Source organism: Lagenorhynchus albirostris, chromosome 8, assembly GCF_949774975.1.
Source record: "Lagenorhynchus albirostris chromosome 8, mLagAlb1.1, whole genome shotgun sequence".
NCBI classification, from domain to species: Eukaryota; Metazoa; Chordata; class Mammalia; order Artiodactyla; family Delphinidae; genus Lagenorhynchus; species Lagenorhynchus albirostris.
In genome coordinates this window covers 96,094,333-96,107,859 of record NC_083102.1, presented here as the reverse complement: position 1 = coordinate 96,107,859, position 13,527 = coordinate 96,094,333, and the positions used below count along the sequence as shown (strand labels likewise).

Sequence of the window (13,527 nt, the reverse complement as noted above, 5' to 3'; positions counted from 1 at the left end):
GTGAGGACCACGTCAGGCTGCCCTGGGATGAGACAGGAGAGGGTAGTGAGAAGGGTGACCACCACCACTAGAAGGTGGTCACAGGGTGTTTAAGGCAGAATAGTTAGAGGGGGACCAAGGTCTGGGAATATTTTTAAAAGGTTGAGAGAGAAAAGGCACCAAAGGGGCTTCCCTGGTGGCGCAGTGGTTGAGAGTCCGCCTGCCGATGCAGGGGACGCGGGTTCGTGCCCCGGTCCGGGAAGATCCCACATGCCGCGGAGGGGCTGGGCCCGTGAGCCACGGCCGCTGAGCCTGCGCGTCCGGAGCCTGTGCCCCGCAACGGGAGAGGCCACAACAGTGAGAGGCCCGCGTACCGCAAAAAAAAAAAAAAAAAAAAAAAAAAAGCACCAAAGGAAAGGTCAAAATTATAGAACAGAAGGGGTGGCTGATGATTGATAGAATTCTTACCAGGCCAGGTTCTATGAGCTTAATGTTAATGCTAAGTTTTTACTCTTTTTTTTCACAACTTCCAAGGACATGAGAATTAGAGTGAGTTACAGGGCCTTCAGATAAGGCGGCAGAGGCCCCAGAAAATGGTTAACAGAGGCCAGCCCTGGAGTGGAGGAGGCTGGGGGGATGGGGTACCTGGGAGACTCGCTTTTGACTATTTAACGTCTTGTGTATACCTTTTGAGTTTTGTACTAGGTCTGTGTATTGACATTATTACAAAACTAAACTTTTTAAAAGCTATTTTTTTTGTTTTACACATATCTACATTCTTTTTTTATAGTCTTTTCCATTACGGTTTACCACAGGATATTGACGAGTTCCCTGTGCTATACAGTAGGACCTTGTTGTTTATGTTTATCCATTCCAGATATAATGGTTTGCGTCTGCTCATCCCACACTCCCAGTCCAGCCCTCCCTCACCACCCCTCCCCCTTGGCAACCACAAGTCTGTTCTCTATGTCTGTGAGTCTGTTTCTGTTCTGTAGATAGGTTCCTCTGTGCCATATTTTGGATTCCACATGTAAGTGATATCATATGCTATTGGTCTTTCTCTTTCTGACTTACTTCACTTAGTATGATAATCTCTAGTTGTATCCATGTTGCTGCAAATGGCCTTATTTCGTTCTTTTTTATGGCCGCGTAGTATTCCATTGTATATATGCACCACATCTTCTTTATCCATTCCTCTGTCAATGGACATTTAGGTTGTTTACTGTGAATAGTGCTGTGAACATAGGGGTGCACGTACCTTTTTGAATTATATCAAAAAACTACTACTAAAGATGAGTTTCTGAAGGGAATGAGAAAAATAGGGTTACGGTAGCTCGACAAGACCTCATGTGTTGCTTTGTTCTGAAGAAAGTAAAAACTAAAGCAGTTGGAAATATTGATGGGAAAGATCGAGTAGAAATGAGCCCAACAGTGCCGCTGGTCCAGGAGGTAATCAGGGAGGTGGTACAGGGTCTGAACAGGCGGCAGAGTCTGCAATTCAGAGTGTGGACATTTCAGTAAAGAAAGGCTGTTGAGGCCATCAAGCCCTCAGCCACTGCAGCTGCCCCCAGGGTGCATCCTGAGGGGACTCAGGATGGGAGAGAGCAGGCTACTGCTCTTAGGCACCCTAAGTGCCTATGAAAGGAATGACTTCAATAAGCCTAGACTCTCGCATCTTCCCATACATAGAAAAGTGATAACTTCATTAACTTGAGATGTCTGTTTTCCTTTAACAGTAATCTTTTGATGTTCCAATTGCCTGGGGTTTTTTGGGGGGGCAAAAAAACCCTATATATCCTGGCTTGTTCCTTACCTCTTTGGAGCAGTCCCTCAGAGTTTCCCGAGAGGCTATATCCCGCGCTTAAGTCCTCCGTAAGTCAGCAGAATAAAACATAATTCTCAACTTTTAGGTGTGCGTGTTTTTCAGTCAATATGCTTTCACCAAAAATGTCTGGGACGGGATGCAATGGGTCCTTTCCCAGTGTCCACTCGCCTTCCTTCTTCCCAGATCCAGCCCTGGGGTAGAGGGGTCAGCTGCACCAGGTGGGACTGATTAGTCTAAGCCAGTTGGCAAAATCCTGGCTCCTCTGACACAGTAATTAGTGCAGGAATGGGCATGTGACCTGGTTCTGGCCAGCAAGACCTAAGCAGGAGTTTGGTGGAGGCTTCAGGAAAGAAGGTTCCCACTTTTCTGGGAGAGCTGCAGAAAGCCACGTCTTTCTCCCGCTCAGAGTGAATGAGGAAGCATGTAGTCCCAGCCCCTGCTGGCAGTCATCCTAGAACCCTGAGGGGCACTACTTCGAGGATGAAGCCAACACTTGGATGAGAGTAGAGAGATGCAAAGATCCTGGACATCCTTGATAAGATGTGGCTGAGCCACTGGATCAACCCGCCCTGAAGCCTGCCCTGCATCTGAACTTCCAGGCTAAAAACCACATTAAACTGTGTTTTCCTGTACTCGCAGCCTGGAGCTCTGTCACTGACAAGCATCCCTTCCACTATGAAAAAAGGAACAAGCCAAACAGGAAGTCCGAAATTGAGAGAGATGATGGCTGATGGTTCCAGTTTTTCTCCGTAAAGTAAAGGTGACCCATGTACTAAGAGTGAGGAGGGAGCTGGGAAGAGTGAGGAAGACCAGACCTGGTTGTTTCGGGCAAAGGGAAAGAGAGCTGCCTGGGGCTACGGAGCGGGCCCGGTGGGTGTGCTGAGCACCCAGATGAGGTTTTAAGACCTCTGGCAGCCGCAAACAGCATGAAGCTGTGCCTCTCACCCAAGACCACCATCCTGTGGGGACAGCCTCTGGGCTGGCCATGGGGCATCAAGGGGACAAGCGGAAAAGGAGTTGGAGATGTGAGCACAATAGCAGTTGAAGAGATGGACCCCACGATCTACGCTGGACCTGGAAGGGAGTGAGAGCAGGAGGGGCTGGTTGGTCAGGAAAAATCAGAGGGACAAAGAGACTAGGCATCTCGTTGGATCGAAGAACAGGTTCAGTGGAAGTGAGGCGACAGGGAGACGATGCAGAGAAAGGTCCTTGTAAGCAGAGTTAAGTGTCCCCGGAATAACAAGGGCCCAGCAGCCCCCAGGGCCCAGCCCACTCTGCCCCTAACCCATGAGTGTTGTTTCAGGATTAACTGAAGCAGATAAATCTTAATCTAACTGAAGCTGGACTGACACAGATAAGAACTCAGAGGGGCCTAATTCTTCCCATATCACCGGGAGCCATGTGTGGTGGCAGGAAGGAGGGGACATGTTTTCAAGTTTGTGCTGATGTTTCCGAAAACTCTGGAGGAAAGGAGACACTCTGTGAAGGAGAAATGAGGGACACTGCAGAAAAAAGCATCCTTAAACGGGTCCTTTTGGAGGACTCACCTCTGCGTTCATCTTGGTCCCTTTCTGCAGGAGCTGCGAAGACAAAAGCAGAGGTTCAGGACCTTGGGGGGACCTCCCCAAACTCCCTGCCGACACTCTCCCTGGCCACCCCCCTTCTCCCCCCACTTCCTGCCCCATTGGCCCATCTTCCCCAAATGCCTTCACCACCTTGTGCCCTCCAGTGAGGACACCCAGGCCGGTGTCTGATCTGACACCGGCAGGTGGTCGCTGGCCCCCCTGGGGACATCACACCAGTAATGTTTCTCTAAAGAACACTGCCAACCCCCAAGGGCTGGCACCTCTCATACTAGAAGGGATGCTTCTGTATACTTAAAAGAATGATGCAGGGCTTCCCTGGTGGCTCAGTGGTTAAGAATCCACCTGCCAACGCAGGACACACGGGTTCGAGCCCTGGTCCGGGAAGATCCCACATGCCGCGGAGCAACTAAGCCCGTGTGCCACAACTACTGAGCCTGTGCTCTAGATCCCGCGAGCCACAACTACTGAAGCCCGAGCGCCTAGAGCCCGTGCTCCACAACAAGAGAAGCCACCGCAATGAGAAGCCCACGCACTGCAACGAAGAGGAGCCCCCGCTCGCCACGACTAGAGAAAACCCGGGTGCAGCAACGAAGACCCAACACAGCCAAAAATAAATAAATAAACACATTTATTTAAAAAGAGAAAAAAAGAAAGAGGCACGGGAAGAGCCAGAGACAACGTGTAACAAATGGGTCTGGCCGTGTCCTAATGAAACAAAACAAAACAAAAAGAATGTAGTGTTATGTGTCCCTTACATGTGGGGTGGGGAAGTCAGATAACGAAATATGAGGAAGATGGTAACAACTGTGAGACAACTTGTGTCAGCTGCTTTATCTACGTGAACTCTAATCCTTGAAACCTTGGCAAAAAGGCTAATATTAACTCTATTTTACAGATGAGGGGTCTGAAGTTCAGGGTGGGTTAAAGCACTTGGCCTTACAGTCACGGTGTTGTGGCCCTGTGCTGTAACTTCCAGCTTCCTGGCTATGGAGCCAAACCCAGACTGCCCCAGAGACCTTTCCAGGGCTGTCTTACACACACCCGGAGAGCTTTTATGGTAAATAAAAGACCTAGGGTTTGGTCTGGCTTCAGTCACGGACCAACCAGGTGACCACAGCCAAAGAGGTTCTCCATGTGTAGGCTGAATGGCTGGACCTCATCTCTAAGGTCTCTTCCAGCTCTAAAATGCTCTCTGATTCCCAAAAAAGGAAAATCTGGTGACTCTTAAAACAGTGCTCAACCTCAGTTGTGAAATGACTTTACCTAGATGCCCTGTCACACAAAAAAACATTTGCCACATGTTGGTCAAATATCTCTGATTTTTTTTTTTTGGCCTTGCCGCACAGCTTAGTCCCCCAACCAGGGAATGAACCCAGGCCCCGGCAGTGAAAGCTCAGAGTCCTAACCACTGGACCACCAGGGAACTCCTACCTATTACTGGGGAACTATAGGTAGGTATCATCTCTACAGACGGCAGTTTAGCAACATCTATTAAAATTCCAAATGTAAGCAAGCAATTCCACTGCTTCCCATTTTTCTTTAATTAAAAATGTGTTTTTCAAGATTTAACCTTTTAATTGCAGTACAGTTAATTTACAATGCTGTGTTAGTTTCAGGTGTAAAGCAAAGTGATTTAGTTATATATACACATATACATACATATTATATATATATTATACATAGATGTGATATATATATATATATATAAATAACAGCCAAGCCACAGAAGCAACCTAAACATTCATCGACAGATGAATGGATAAAGATGTGGTACATATATATACAATGGAATATTACTCAGCCATAAAAAAGAAAGAAATAATGCCATTTGCAGCAACATGGATGGACCTAGAGATGATCATACTAAGTGAAGTAAGTCAGAGAGAGAGAGAGAGACAAATATCATAAGATATCACACTTATATGTGGAATCTAAAGTATATAAATGAACTAATTTACAAAACAGAAATAGACTCACGGACACAGAAAACAAACTTATGGTTACCAAAGGGGAAATGGGTGGGGAGGGATAAATGAGGAGTTTGGGATCAACAGATACACACTCCTATATGTAAAATAGATTAACCAAGGACCTCCTATAGAACACAGGGAACTCTTTTTTTTTTTTAATTTTATTTTTTTTTATTTTTTAACATCTTTATTGGAGTATAATTGCTTTACAATGGTGTGTTAGTTTCTGCTTTATAACAAAGTGAATCAGTTATACATATACATATGTTCCCATATCTCTTCCCTCTGTGTCTCCCTCCCTCCCACCCTCCCTATCCCACCCCTCCAGGCGGTCACAAAGCACCGAGCTGATATCCCTGTGCTATGCGGCTGCTTCCCACTAGCTATCTATTTTACGTTTGGTAGTGTATATATGTCCATGCCTCTCTCTCGCTTTGTCACAGCTCACCTTTCCCCCGCCCCATATCCTCAAGTCCGTTCTCCAGTAGGTCTGTGTCTTTATTCCTGTCTTACCCCTAGGTTCTTCATGACATTTTTTTCCCTTAAATTCCATATATATGTGTTAGCATATGGTATTTGTCTTTCTCTTTCTGACTTACTTCACTCTGTATGACAGACTCTAGGTCTATCCACCTCATTACAAATAGCTCAATTTCGTTTCTTTTTATGGCTGAGTAATATTCCATTGTATATATGTGCCACATCTTCTTCTTGATATATTCAGTATCTTGTAATAACCACTGCTTTCCAATTCTGTCTCCAGTCCCCACAGGAGAAATCACTAAATTGCCCTGAGTCCTTTGTTCTTGTAGAAACATTACTGTTGCTTGCCTTCCCTTTCTAATAACAACTTCCAGAAAAGGTTTCCTATAAAAAGTCAATAAAACATTACTTATGAACTTTACTACCTTTCCCACAGAATCTGGGGAATGCAAAACAAAACAAACCAATTTGCAGAGATGCACATGGTTGAGAAAGGACCCCACCTAGAAACCTTACCACCTTAGGCACCAGCGGTCAATTACCAAGGGTGAATTGCATTATTACTTATAAAGCACGTTCAACAGGGGTATCCTGGCCAGGATTCTTTCCATACTCCTTCTCCAGCTTTCAACTTCCCTTGTAATAAGATGGCACTGTTGGGGTAGGCAGCAACCCCAGGCCACCTTTCAGCACCCTCCCTGCCCATCACACATCTCTCCCTTCCTCCCCACTGTCCTGCCAAGACCCATTAAAGTCTGAACAGAACCCAGGGAGAACTTTATTCTACATTTAATACATTCTACAAGATCTAAGACTAGGGCTTCCCTGGTGGTTGAGAGTCCGCCTGCCGATGCAGGGGACACGGGTTCGTGCCCCGGTCCGGGAAGATCCCACATGCCGCGGAGCAGCTGGGCCCGTGGGCCATGGCCGCTGAGCCTGCGCGTCCGGAGCCTGTGCTCCGCAACGGGAGAGGCCACAACAGTGAGAGGGCAGCATACCGCAAAAAAAAAAAAAAGAAAAAGAAAAGAAAAGATCTAAGACCTAACCCTATAACAAGAAGATTTACTTTTTTCCCCTGTACTCTAGTGTATTTTATTTTTATTTATTTATTTTTATTGGCGTAGAGTTGATTTACAATGTTGTATTTGTTTCAGGTGTACAGCAAAGTGGTTCAGTTATACCCATACAAATATTCATTCTCTTTTCGATTCTTTACCTATATAGGTCATTACAGAATACTGAGTGGAGTTCCCTGTGCTGTACAGTAGGCTCTTGTTGGTTACCTATTTTATATACAGTAGTGTGTGTATGTTAATCCCAAACTCCTAACTTATCCCTCCCCCCACGTTTCCCCTTTGGTAACCGTTAAGTTTGTTTTAGAAATTTGTGAGTCTGTTTCTGTTTTATAAATTATTTCATTTGTATCATTTTTAAATTAGCTTCCACATATGAGTGATACCATATAATATTTGTCTTTCTCTGACTAACTTCACTTAGTATGATCATCTCTAGGTCCATCCATGTTGCTGCAAATGGCATTATTTTGTTCTTTTTAATGGCTGAGTAATATTACATTGTATACATGTACCACATCTTCTTTATCCATTCCTCCGTTGGTAGACATTTAGGCTGCTTCTATGTCTTGGCTATTGTAAATAGTGCTGCAATAAACATTGGGGTGCAAGAAGATTTACTTTGGTTTTTTTTTTTTATTTCAAGGGTTTAATATTTTTAACAATATTGAAAATATTTTTAATAATATTTAAAAGCCTAAAAGGCTTTAAGTTTCTGACTTTTAGTATTATGTTTAGAAAGACATATATACATTTTAATTTTCACTTAGATTTTTAACTTTTTTCCCCTTTATTTATATGTTTAGTTTTAATCAATCTAAATTATATTTTGGTATATGGCATGAGATAAGACTCTCCTGTAATCTTCCCAAATAGTTGAGTTGTTCTCACATCATTTACTGACTCTTTCATTCTTTCCCCCAATGGCTCATACTTAAATTCTTATGCATATGGTTATTCTTTCTTTCACCTTCTGGGCTGTGCCACTGACCCGGCTTCCCGTGCCTGTAATATGTTGTTTACTGTAGCTTTACAATATGTTTTGCTATCTGGTAGTTCAAGTTCTCTCACACTAACTTGTTCGGTATTCTTATCTAGTCTTGCTTGCTCAGACTTCTAGATGAAGTTTAGAACAGCTCTGTCAAGTTAAAGAAAAAAAAAAAATTTTCCATAGGAACTGTGCCTATGATTGCATCAAATTTGTAAATTAAATTAGGATTCAGCCTTCCCACCCAGAAATATATGGTGTGCCTCTCTAGGGGAAGCCACTTAAAGAAAAAAGAAGAATCTCGAGCTAGTTCCTGAATTACTGCATAATTACAAACAACAGCTCAGGCTGCAGTGGTTCACTAGAAAGTTAAAGGAAAAAAGTCAACACTTTTGCATAAATAACCTGTTTAAAGCGTTTTCAAATAGGTTTCTCCTTCCCCTGTATCTCCTGCAGCAGACAAGCTACCCTCTGGGAAATGGACCTAGAGATTATCATACTAAGTGAAGTAAGTTCAAAAGAGAAAGACAAATACCATATGATATCACTTATATGTGGAATCTAAAGTGTGACACAAGTGAACTTATCTGCGAAGTAGAAACAGACTCACAGACATAGAGAACAGACTTGTGGTTGCCAAGGGGAAGAGGGTGTAGGGGAGGGATGGATTGGGAGTTTGGGGTTAGCAGATACAAACTAGTATTCATGGAATGGATAAACAACACAGTGCTACTATACAGGGAACTATATTCGATATCCTGTGATAAACCATAATGGAAAAGAATGTGCATACATGTATAACTAAACCACTTTGCTGTACAGTTGAAATTAACACATTGTAAATCAACTATATTTCAATAAAAAAATTTTTTAAAAAAGAGACTAGCTCTAAACCTGGCCTGGGTACCCACTAGCTCTGTGACAGAGGCCAGGGCACATGGTCTCTGAGCAACTTGGTTCCTGCACCTTGAAAAAGCTGGGGGTCGGGGGGGATGAGCTCAGACAAAGTTAAATGACCCCTACACACTCTTCCAGTGCTGATGCGCCATAAATTTTAACTCACTTCTATTATTTTCTTCTCCTTTGCTTTAGCTGTCTTCCATGTTTGGCTTGGTTAACTGGAGGTTATTAGCTTCTCTTCTGGTTCTCTCAGGGGCAGACAGACACACGTGAACTAGGACAAAGCTCAGGTTATCGGAGCTAGTAAAGCTGCTGCCCTGAGACGCCAGGCACAACAGTGCTGAACAGGTGAAGCTCTCCGCGGCACTGTCTCCAAACAGAAGCCACTGTCCTTCCCACCCCAACTTTCAAGCCCCTCCCACCTGCCCCATGTACCTTCTGTTCCTCCTCGTGGCCATTTCAAAACCTTTTGCCTTTTACTGAGAGTGTTCTTGATATAACAGAAGAGAAATGTTATACCAGGAGTCAAAACACTCTTACTAAGGAATGAACATCGGGTATCCTGTATTTAGGCTTACCAGGGTGTGTCCCTTCTTTAAAAGAGCAGCTTATTAACTCAAATAATTGCAAACAATGCAACTGCAGTGCAACTAAATTTTAAAAGTGGGGTGAGACCAGGACATTCCAGGGGGTCCCATACATGTCGTTAGGCACTGATCCCCCAGAAAGTCCAGGTCAAAACCTTGGTCTCCTATTGCTGAAAGACTAGTTCTTTCTGGCCAAGTGCTTTTGGAAACGACAAACTGCTGGAACATCCGAGCACAGCACAAATGACAAGTGTGTGTGGTGGGGGCCAAAGGAATATAAATCTTCCACCCAGAAGGAATCCCTGTAAATGTAACTTTTGTCTTTAACAATTTAAAAGCTCGCTAGAAAGAATGTATTTTCTTTCCTTAGCAGATCAGTCAAGATTTTTTTTTATAAGCAAGATTTCACAATGTGTTATTTGTGACCTTGATGTTAACTGCATAAATCATGTTATGCTCTACACTGAGCATATGATGCTTTTCTGCTGTTTTGTGCCTATTTTGTTTTCCTATGCCGCTTTCTTCCAGCTTTATAGAGATGTAATTGACAGATAACATCCTATAAGTTTAAGCTGTACCTATGATAATTTGATACATGTATATATTTTTCAAGCATTTTTTTTTTTTAAGATTCTGCAAATTCTCAGATATCAGGTAAGAAACTGTAAGGCCTTTTCAAAGTCTGAGGTATTATGATGTGGTTTCTGTGATGATTAAAAAAAAGTAAACAGTTAAGCTACAAGAAAAATCATTCTGTACAAGATATATAGAAAACATCCAACTATTTATTCAGGCACCAGCAAAGATATGTTTTATAATAGTGCACCAAACAGCACAACTGAGTTGGAATATGCAGGATTAAGAAGTTTAAAGAAATCCTGCAGTAAATTTGACCAAAATGGCAACATAGAGAGGGCTCCTGAGCTCCCCTTCTGCCACAGACACACTGAATGTACAGCTACCCTGGGAGCAACCCCTTCTGAAAGAGATCCAGAAACTAGCTTAGCGACTCCTACATACCTGGTGAATGAGAAAATATCTACATCAAAACAGGTAAGAAAGGCTGGGCCAAACAACAAGGATAGCACAGGGAACTATATTCAGTATCCTGTGATAAACCATAATGGAAAAGAATACAGAAAAAAGGAATGTATATGTATGTATAGCTGAATCACTTTGCTGTACAGCAGAAATCAACAAAACATTGTAAATCAACTATACTTCGATTAAAAAAAAAAGATCTTTACAATGAAAACTGTAAGACATGAATGAAAGAAATTGAAAAAGACCCAAATAAATGAGAAGATACTCTGTGCTCATGGATTGGAAGAATGAATATTATTAAAATGTCCATACTACCCTAAGTGATCTACAGATTCAAAGCAATCCTTATCAAAATTCCAGAAATTCCAGAAACAGAAAAAGCAATCCTAAAGTTTGTACGGCGCCACCTAAGATCTGAGACTATAAATCTACAAGAATACGTAAAGGGTGAGCTCCTTCACATTGGTCTTGGCAATGATTTTTTTGGACTTGACACCAAAAGCAAAGACAACAAAAATAAAAATAAACAAGTCGGACTACATGAAAGTAAAAAGCTTCTGCACAGCAAAGGAAGCCACGGAATGGGAGAAAGTATTTGCAAACCACATATCCGATAAGGGGTTAATATCCAAAATATACAAGGTACTCATACAACTCAATGGCAAAAACCACAAACGCAATTTTAAAATGCACAGAGGGACTTCCCTGGCGGCCCAGTGCTTAAGACTCTGCACTTCCACTGCAGGGGGCATGGGTTCGATCCCTGGTCGGGGAACTAGATCCCACATGCCACGCACTGCGGCCAAAAAAATTTTTTTTTAAATGGGCAGAGAAACTTAATAAGCATTCTTCCAAAGACATACAAAGGGTCAACAGGTACACGAAAAGGTTTTCAGCATTCAACATCATTAATCATGAGGGAAACTGAAATCAGAACCATAAAGGGAAATCACCTCACACGTTAGGATGGCCATTATCAAAAAGAAAAGAGTTAACAAATGCTGGTGAGGGTGTAGAAAAAAGGGAACCTCTGTGCACTGTGGATGGGAATGTAAACTGGTATAGCCACTATGGAAAACAGCATGGAGATTCCTCAAAAAATTAAAAACGGAACTACTGTGTGATCCAGCAATCCCACCTCTGGGTATATATCCAAAGGGAAGAAAATAATTATCTTGAAGAGATATATATGTCCTCCCATGTTCACTGCAGCATTATGACAACAGCCAAGACCTGGAAACAAGCTAAGTGTTGACGGATGAAAGGAAAAAGAAAATGTGACCCATATACAGTCAGCCCTCCGTATCTGAGGATGTGAAATCCACAGATAGGGAGAACCAACTATATTCACGGTACTATACCATTTTATATAAGGGACTTGAGCATCCAGGATTTTGGTATCCACGGGGGCTCCTGGAACCAATCCCCTGCAGATACCAAGGGATGACAACATATGGAATATTATTCAGCCTTAAAAAGAAGGAAATCTTGTCATTTTTGACAACATAGGTGAACCCGGATGGCATTATGCTAAGTGAAATACGCCAGGCAGAGAAAGACAAATACTGCATGGTGTCACTTATATGTGGAATCTAAAAGAAAAAAAAAAACCCACCAAACTCACAGAAACAGAGATTAGAAAAGTGGTTCCCAGGGGCTGGGGTATTGGGGAAATAGGAAGAGGCTGATAAAAGGGCACAAATTTTTAGTTACAAAATGAATAAGGTCTGAGGACCTAATGGTAACTATAGTTGATAACACTGTCTTGAATAACTGGAATCTGCTGAGCGTAGAACCTAAATGTTCTCACCAAAACCAAAACCAGTAAACATGTGTGTTAATTTACTCGGAGAGAATACTTTCGTAATGTATCCGTATATCAAATCATCACACTGTATAGTTTACCTCAGAATTTTTTGGTCAATTAGACCTCAGTAAAGCTGGAAAAAAAAAATCCTGTAGTAGCTAAAACAGCATGACTTGACCTTAGTGCTTGAAACAGAGTCAGAGGTCAGAAGCAGCAGTGCCCTGTGTGTGTTATATGTTTTAATTTTCAAAAACATTTTTTGCCTATCTCCTTTTCCTCCCCCTTAAGAGTTAGAGCCCTCAAACTTTCATTCTACAGAGGCAGAAGACTTTAGATCACATGCTACTGGTGGTTCTGGTGGCTCTCCATCGGCCCTACTCCCACCCCCTCGGGAGCTGGCTGACCTCCCCAGGCTGCATCACCTGGGTTGCTTCACCCACCAGCTTCCACTAGGGACTGGCCAGAGGAGGAGCTCCGTGGGTACAGGAGGGGAAAGGTGTAACAGAGAAGAACAAACCTGACTCCATACTGGATCTATTCCTTTAGCTCTCACCTTTGCACTCTGCTGCCTGTGCTTCCTTACGCTGGCTCTACTTCTTTGCAAAAGAATGTTGCCTACAGCCTGAAATATACATGAGAGCACATTCTCAAGGTTCTGCCTCCCAGGCTTGACCTTTAAAGGTATAACAATTTTCATTCATACAGAGATAAAAAGTTGCACAACAGAGAATCACATTCCTCTTGTTGGAGGTTTACAGCAGACCTACCTGGACAGCTGCAAGAACATCCCCTTCCCGGTCTGGCCCACCAAGAAGTCCGCAACAATCTGCTACAACCCCTCCCCTCTGAAGCCTGAATTCTGACTTGGGGGTAAGATGGTTCTTTGGGACACAAGTCCACCATCTTCTCTGTCTGCTGGCTTTCCAAAAAAGCTGCTATTCCTTGCCCTAACACTGTCTCTCTCAATTTAGTGGCCTGTCGTGCGGCTGAGCAGTACGAACTTGGACTCGTAACAAAGGGAGAGGCTGGTGAACTTATCCCCCATCTGCTGGGCTGCTGCTCTGACAGTGTCTGCATCTGCCAGGGCCACAGCAGCCCTGGAGGGCGGCTCCTCCTCCAGTTCTCCCACCCACCCACCCGGCCCCCACTTCCAAGCTCTGGTATCCCAGTCCCTTCCCTGCCCCTTCCGGCCAGCGTGGGGATGGCATCCCGCCGGCCGTCCTCCCCGGGTGTCATACGGTCATTTGCTGGTTCCCCAAATCCTACCCCCCCCGCCCCCCCGTCT

At 43.5% G+C, this 13,527-nt stretch overlaps 1 protein-coding gene across 3 annotated transcripts in view; it reads right to left on the bottom strand.

The window, feature by feature from the left end:
• BLVRA (biliverdin reductase A) overlaps positions 1-13,527 on the bottom strand; it is a 55,630-nt gene that overhangs the window by 39,269 nt on the left and 2,834 nt on the right. For 2 of the 3 annotated variants that reach the window (XM_060157369.1, XM_060157368.1), the window contains exon 2: positions 3,352-3,384. In XM_060157369.1, the coding sequence (XP_060013352.1) occupies positions 3,352-3,363 (12 nt within the window). In that variant the 5' untranslated portion in view covers positions 3,364-3,384. Of the gene's footprint in view, positions 1-1,053; positions 1,162-3,351; positions 3,385-13,527 lie in introns of those variants that run through there. The other variant, XM_060157367.1, reaches the window with a different exon arrangement.